Genomic DNA, 8,139 nt, shown 5'->3' on the forward strand with positions numbered 1-8,139 from the left:
GATCATAATACATACCTAATATAATATCTATAAATTATAAAATTAATATACTTTTAATATTTAAATTCACGTTTTAGTTTTTAAAAATAATTTAAATTTTTTACATTAGTAAAAATCGTACATTCGCTATATATTGAATTCATAATATTAGATTGTAATATTTTAAACTCGTTAAGAGTAGAATCATCCAATTTTTATTTATTTTTCCATAAACAAGTCTGACAATGATCATACGATTTTTAATCATATCCGATATTCGATAAAATATTAATGAACATGAATTTGACCTGAATTTTTTTTATTTAGTAATACTAAATAATTACATAATTTACACCCAGTTAACCTTGTGCGAAATTTCTTGAGCACACCAAGAGTGACCACAAAAAATGGCATAACATAAAAATGCATTCTAATTTCTAATTGAGAAAAAATGTCTTGAATTTTAATTGAAAAACTTTTAAATACAAGTAAATATACTTAATACGTCAAAATGAAGAAAGTTAATTACAAAGTCAAAATTAAAGTTTATCCAGACTTTTAAATACTTACTTGTTAATTGTAGTAGTAGTATACCTAAATAAGTGTTTAACTTAACTAAAATTCGATTGGAATATGTTTGTATATTTTATTACTATATAAACGCTAATATTATGCAAAAATATAAATTAAAGGATGTTTCATTGATTACAAAGATTTAAAAACACATTCGACAATAAAATCAAGTCGTTCTTTACTTGTATCTTTCTTATATAATATACCTATTACGAACTTGTTGTTCTATATTTTATTAAATTCTTACAAACTGTAATTTTTTTTATAACAATACAATTACGTTTGTAATTTCGTCAATATAATACTATAAATTATGTTGAGGGGAGGTACAGGTTATCAGGGTACACCAATATAAAATTAGGTATTATAAATTAGAGCTTTTAATTGTTTCATCATACCTATTCATCAATTTTAATTAGAAACATGCCAAAAATTAAACACTTAAATTAATTTTCGATTAAATAGTAATAGGTAATTCAAAGAAATATAAGCTAATAAAAACACGATTTTTTTAGCTTAAAATAAATTACGTACCTACCCACCTATTAAGTATAATTTTAACATATTTTACCTAATATAGTGAAACTTCCAAATTACAGTCTCATGGGCAACAAATAAAATTCGTATTACTTAAAGAAAATTTCGTTAAATAGTTTTGACTAAATTTGGTTCTAATTTGATTTGCTACATAAAAATGTTTCGTTAAACAGAAAATTTTGTTAAATGGAAGTTCATTAAATTGAATTTTCACTGTACTATATTATGTATATAAGTTGAATTAATCAAATTTGTGATGATATTTATTTGTATTAAAGTCTTTGATGTATTTTTGTTCCGTTACTTTTATAAACTATAGGTAAAGAACAAAATACATAGAGATACATTTTTGAATCGTTTGCATCTAATGAAATCGTACAGATAATATTGAACTCCCGATTTAACTATTCATCTACAAATAGGCATCTACTTTATTTTTAATCATTTTTAGGTACCTACTTAATTACATAGGTATATAATAATTAATTTCAATTTTAGTGCCTCCTAATTGTATTTTAAAAATTGGTTCCAATTAATGTTTTCAAGAAAAATGTCAGGCTTCAATAATAGAAAAATATTGGTTTTATTTATAAACTAAAAATTGCGCGATTAAATAATAAACCACAACTACAGGTTATCAGATACAGCAGTGGTTCTCAAACAGGGGGGGATTTAGATACTACACGGGGGAATTAATATATGGTGATAATGAAATAACGAAAATGTTGTTAAAATAATTATGCCGTTTCACAATCAGTAAAATTGAAAACAATAAATTAATTTTACTTATAATATTTAATATATAAATATTTATAAAATTGTAGGTAGGTAATCAAAAATATATAAGGTATTAATTTTTAAGTTGATTAATATTATTTTATTTTTAAAATGATGAAAAAAAGAAAAAAGTCAGTATAGTTGTTTAATATATTATGTATCTATAGTGATTTTGTAGCGCTAAAAAAAAAGTCTTCTAAACTCTAATTTAAAGGGGACGTGAGATTTTTGAAAATGTATTAGGGGGCGTAGAAAAAGGTTGGGAACCACTGAGGCTACAGCGTAAACATATTTGGAAATTTGGTGATTGAAATACAATATTTCTAGTATGTAGTACCGTAGTGGTACTCTAGGGAATTGTGTGTGTTTTCGATCTATTGTATATTTGTATCAGACAGACATTATTCTTCCAACCAAAAATTAAATATTAATCTCTAATTAACACACATATCAAATAATATGAACTAGCAAAGACTAGCAGGATTCAAAAAAATGCTTATATAATTTACAGTAGTAATTTAACATAAATTAGTCAGAATTCAGATACCTACTTATTCGTAAGATTCTGGTGACAGTAAAAAAACTTATAATAAACCTAGGTACAGGACGTACTATAATCCATAATTACCTACTGAGTCCTGCAATCGATATGAATTCAGCGAGTGCAAATTTAAATCAGTCACCGTAATAATATCAGTGTGGCAGTGTATAATAGCGTACAGATATAAGAAAAATAGCACAAAATTATTATGAAACCTCGTAATTCTTATTACCTCGTCTGGCTTGGGGTACAAATGATTGCAGTGTCTCTGTACGAACATGCCGGTGGCCAGTTGGACGGCCAACACCAATACTGCCGCGCAAACGGTTTTCCATTTTACCTTGACCGGCATATCAGCCACTGGTATGAAAAACAGAAACCTAAACAGCACTTGTAGAGACCATTTGACGTGTGCGATTATCGTCGTCGTCAAATGAATTTATAATGTCTTCGTTAACAACACGTCGTCGGAAGAGGAAGACTCGATTTCGCGAACGGCAGACCGCACGTGAATGACAACTGATAAGAGACTGAACACAACACGGTGAGCGATACGATGCACCAGCCGCTGGTACGGACGGTAGAAATTCATTCCTGCCAAACACGCACGGTGGCAAGAGAAGTGGGTAGGGCTGAAGTGCGTGACGGAATCATTTCCCCACTCCGTCATGGAATTTGTGCCGGACCACGGTGACTCATCATGTCTTATCGTCATCAAGCATTTTTGTTGTTGTTGTTGTGGATGTGGTTGTGATAACAGCAATCAAGTTTAGTAATAGCATTGTTTATAAATATTTAATTTTACTATATTAGTATTTACGGCCGCAGATCGGCAGTGTTGATAATGCAATCATCTGCGATCTGCTCATAGAAAAGAGATTCTGCTTCTGCCTAATCTGCCTGACGCCTGTTCTGTTGAAATGTTGTAAATTTAGTGCTAACTTAACTTGAGTTCTCTTAGTTTTGATAAGTCACAACTTGCTGGGCCCGCTGCACCCAGACCAGTGCAGTTTTAAGAGTTTCGACTTTCGAGTACGATTAATCACTTCTGGGAGAAGCTATGGATTTTGATAGCCCGGACGTCGAGAAGGATTTCCCAGGATTATATGCGTCTACAGAAATTGGACATAAAGACTCTGATGGTAATGGAGACTATATAAAACATCTTTGATACTAAGATGATTTAAGCTTGGTACCAATAACTAACAGTAATGTTGTATTTTTAATGGGTACAGGTAAACGCAAAGAAAAAAAAGACCGTGGTTATGCAGCACTTGAAGGTGAAAGTTCTCCGGAAGAAGAGCCTGATACAAAGTAAGTATGGTTTAAATACTTATGACTGAGAAAGTAAAGCATAGTGGCAATAGTGCATTATGGTCAATGTTTTTTTCAATTCTAACAACTTTCATTTAAAAATTTAAAAACTTAAATATAAATCAAATATTTTTACTTTTTAGTGTATGTTACTTTTAAGTAATTTTTATAAATATTAATTCAAATTAATGATAATTAATTAATAGTATATATTATTAACTATCACCTATGTAAATTATTAATAATAATATCTTACAGAAGTCCATCAAAAATAAAAAAGATAAAACCTTTTAAATTTCCTATAAAAAAAGAAAAGCATGAGAAGCTCAAAGATAAAGATTCTAAAGACATACCTAAAGAAAAGAAAAAAGATGGGGAAAAAGACAAAAAGAAAGATAAACCCAAAAGTAAAATAAAAGAAAAAAAGAAACAAAAAGGATCCGATGGAAAAGATTCCGTTGACATAGGTTCTTTATACGGTAATTTAAATAAGTTTATTTTATAAACTAACAAATTTAAAAAAACAACTATAAACTGTTTTAATTTATAGAAGATCAACCTGTTTTTGGAGTTCCATTAGAAATATCGTTTGAACGAAATCCGTGCCATGACGATATACACTTACCATTAGTAATGAGAAATTGTATTGACTATGTACAAATGCATGGTAAGAATCTATAATTTTGTGTTTTACAGAGTCACAATATTTATCCTTATACATTCCCACCTACTAACTACACAAAGTCTGCTGCATAGTTGGTTACAAGTGGGTCACTGTAATGGATGGTCTACATTTTGAATTCAGTGATATAATATGACAGTGATAGAATTTTGAGCATAAGGTTAACATAACCTGACCTAACCGTCAGCCTATGATATACAACTAAGTATATTTTATGATATTATTATAAATAAAGAAATGTATTTACCTATTTACGTGTAACATATTTAATGGAATTGTATTAAATTTACAATACTTGGCTGTAAAAGTTGAATATTTTATAAATTTTTTACTACAAAATCATTTTTTAATTTTAAATTAAACAAACGTTGTCAAAGTTTGCACTTTAAATGCTCATAAAATTTGTGCTTGTGTATTTTTCATATTATTCAACTGCTATTGTAACAATATATCAGAAGCCTTGTATTAAATTTTTACACTTTTCGACGCTACAAAAAAAATTTTAAATGTCTGTAAACAGCTCAAAATGAGTCAAAATATTTCATCAAGTATAGGAATTGGTAAAATAAACATATAACATATATATTACCGTTATTCCTTGATTTTTTTTTTTTTTTGTCTTAAAAACTACTGAGAATTTTTTACTTTTGACCCCCACCCTCCCAATGTACAAACAAGATTCACTTTCCTATCCAAAAAGATGTTCTTGAAGAAAATCCAAGCATTTTTACTGTCCTTAAAGGTGATAACACAGACAAATAGAAAAATAAAAAACACACATTATTGTACCAATACATTCGTAGCTCTGCTCGGAATCTAAAATTGATATAGGTACATAGTACATACATAATTTTCTACCCAAATTTTAGTTTTTATAAAAGTGTATATAAAATTAATAAAATTATATATAATTATTTATAAACCTAAACCAACATTATTGGATTTAAAGAACACAAAATAAAAATGTTGATTTTGATTTTCAAACAGTGCTCTAACCATGTTATTAATTAAAAAACTCGTGTATTTATTTTTTTTTTTTAATTTTAGGTTTATGTACTGATGGTGTGTATAAAGTACCTGGAGTGAAATCTAAAGTACAAAGCCTTAAAATTCAATATAATAGACGACAATCTGTCAATTTGACTGATTATGATTTAGCTGTTGTCACGAGTCTATTGAAACAATATTTAAGGTATTGTGTTTCAATTCTATTATTTTTTGTAAAAATATGATTTTAAAAACAAATTTATAGAGAACTTCCTGATCCTATATTGACACCGGATCTATTATCAAAATTTGAAGATGCTGCTGAAACACAAAATATAGAATTAGCAAAGTTGTTAATTTCAGAACTTCCACTATGCAATAAGCATACACTCACATGGTTAATAGTTCATTTTACTAGTATCATAGAAAATGTAAGTTAATGATATAATATTTAATAATATAATACTCATATTTTTATTTGTTATTAGGAAAAATATACTAAGATGAACACTACAAACTTTGGTTGTGTCCTCTGTCCTGTTCTTCAAATGTCCCAAAAGTTATTCTCATTCCTTGTCACAAAAAAAAATGACTTGTTTCCTTGTGCCATTCTACACAAATATATACCACCTTTAAGATGTGCAAGCCCTTATTTGCCATCTGGTAAAGAAGAAATGACCATTGAATTAAAAAAACAAGAATCACTACTTGGTTACATACACCGTGAAATGAATGCTGGTTTTGTGTGTAAAACTAAGGAAGAAGAGTTGTGGGATGTACAAAGGATCATTACACAGTTGAAAAGAAAACTTAAGGTATTGGAAAAAGATAACCACAAAGTTTCAAAAGAAAAGACCAAAGTAGAAGACCAGATAAATGGAAAGTTTGAAGAAGTTGGAACTCAGACAGCACTAAACAGAAAAAACTCTAACAACAGTGTATCAGGCAAAGCTGAAGTAGTGTCCATAACAAGTGATACTGTTAACATATCAAACTGTGAGAGTTCATTAGTTGATGAAGAGATACAAACAACAACTTCAGGTAATTAAGAGAATTTACTATCAAGCTTATATTTTTGATCTGTAAATAAATGAAGTTTTTGTCGTAATCATACAAATTAACTTTTAGATAGTGATAATGAAGAATTAGTCTTACAGTATGAATCTGAAGAATTAATGTCACTCATTGCGAACTTAAAAGATTATATTGTTCAAGAAAAATGTGAAATTGATCGATTACAAACTAAGTTGGCATCACTTGGAATAATTGTTAATGCTAGGTATTTATATTTATATTTGGCATATTATGGGTATCTGGTTTTTAGTATAGTGCTGAATACCTAAAAAAAATACCTTAAAATGTATAATATTCAATTGAATATTCTAATATACCTATTAGACTATATATTTTTATGGATTTATTAAATAATGTTTATTGTTTAAATAGAGAATATTTTATGTATCCAATTGACGAAACAACAGTTGATAACAGTGGATTGTTAAATGAATATAAAATGCTGCAAGTAAGTATATATTTTTAATGTTATTAAATAATTTACTTATGTGCCTAATTATAAGTTCCAGAAAATGAACTTACTTAAAAGTATTGAAGAAGAACGAGAGGCCATACTTGATTTGAAAATACAAATAAAACTAGCAAAACGTAAACATAATTCAGTTATGTAAATGATAAAATAATAAAATGATTTATTTGAATGTTAAAACGTATTTTTAGTTTAAAATGATAGTTTATACTCAAATATGACATTTTTTTATACAATGACTTAAACTTTAGACTGTCATCATTTCATATTTAAAATTATTAAACAGATTAAAATAGTTTTTATTAAAATTATTATGTATGTTAATTATTATTTTTTAAGAATGTACAACATTTTTTTCTGTAACTACTCACAAAATTTATTTTTTATAACTATAGATAATATATTATTTATTTCATTATTTTTAATAATCATTATTAATTACTTGTAAGTATGTTTGTTTTTCGTCTTGTAGTGTTATTATAATATATTATACTCAAATATTAGTTGCAAAAGTTGTTACTAATGACTAGTTAAACATATAAGAATATTAAACCAAACTCTGGGTAAACTTTGGGAAATCAAAAAATTAATTAATAAATCAATAGTTCTATCGAATTAAATAAAATATTTATTACATTACATTAATTGATATGTTTTTTAATGCTATCAGTCAAATCTGTACTGTGCACAATTTTAGCCCCAAAGAAACATCATATACTGAGTGGTATATATGGCTGTATTGCCTGTATTAAGTACCTATTTATAATATCAATAATATATACTCAAATGAATACATTATACAATAACTATAATTTATAACCATTAACAATTGAACACTATAATATAATCTTAATAATATGGACAAATATTAATATTATTGAATTTATAAAAAACCCAAGCTTAATATTATATACATAATTAGTTGATTATGTTTGATAAGATTTTATTGATAAAAAACAATAAAAAAGGTTGACAAGTGAGAACTCCACTGTACAGTAGTTGTCGAGTATGTCATTGTAATGTATGTTTTACATATTTTGAATTCAATGATAAACCATTGCATACGAAAATCGAGAGAAGACGTTGTGTTGTCCTAGTATTCTTGTATAAATATAAAATTGAATAACTAAAGAAAAAATATAAATATCAAAAATATCTTATAGCTATAAACAGAGTATAACTTTTCCGGTGACTTTTTTTTTTTGT

The 8,139-nt window shown here is 27.3% G+C and overlaps 2 protein-coding genes across 2 annotated transcripts in view; one reads left to right on the forward strand and one right to left on the reverse strand.

Moving 5' to 3' along the window:
- The window catches only part of LOC100165851 (leishmanolysin-like peptidase), a 77,913-nt gene extending 74,940 nt beyond the window's left edge, over positions 1-2,973 (reverse strand). Inside the window, exon 1 of the mRNA XM_029491115.1 lies at positions 2,640-2,973. Within this exon, the coding sequence (XP_029346975.1) occupies positions 2,640-2,759 (120 nt within the window). The 5' untranslated portion in view covers positions 2,760-2,973. The remainder of the gene's footprint in view (positions 1-2,639) is intronic.
- A 197-nt stretch (positions 2,974-3,170) lies between these two features.
- LOC100163811 (ralA-binding protein 1) lies at positions 3,171-7,540 on the forward strand. Its single transcript, XM_001945705.5, has 10 exons — positions 3,171-3,549; positions 3,643-3,721; positions 3,980-4,200; positions 4,272-4,388; positions 5,451-5,595; positions 5,656-5,821; positions 5,879-6,431; positions 6,519-6,669; positions 6,837-6,912; positions 6,968-7,540. The coding sequence occupies exons 1-10, from the start codon at positions 3,468-3,470 to the stop codon at positions 7,073-7,075; spliced, it is 1,698 nt and encodes a 565-aa protein (XP_001945740.1). The 5' UTR covers positions 3,171-3,467; the 3' UTR covers positions 7,076-7,540.
- The last annotated feature ends 599 nt before the right edge of the window (positions 7,541-8,139 follow it).

This window comes from Acyrthosiphon pisum, chromosome A3 (assembly GCF_005508785.2).
Source record: "Acyrthosiphon pisum isolate AL4f chromosome A3, pea_aphid_22Mar2018_4r6ur, whole genome shotgun sequence".
Classification (NCBI taxonomy): domain Eukaryota; kingdom Metazoa; phylum Arthropoda; class Insecta; order Hemiptera; family Aphididae; genus Acyrthosiphon; species Acyrthosiphon pisum.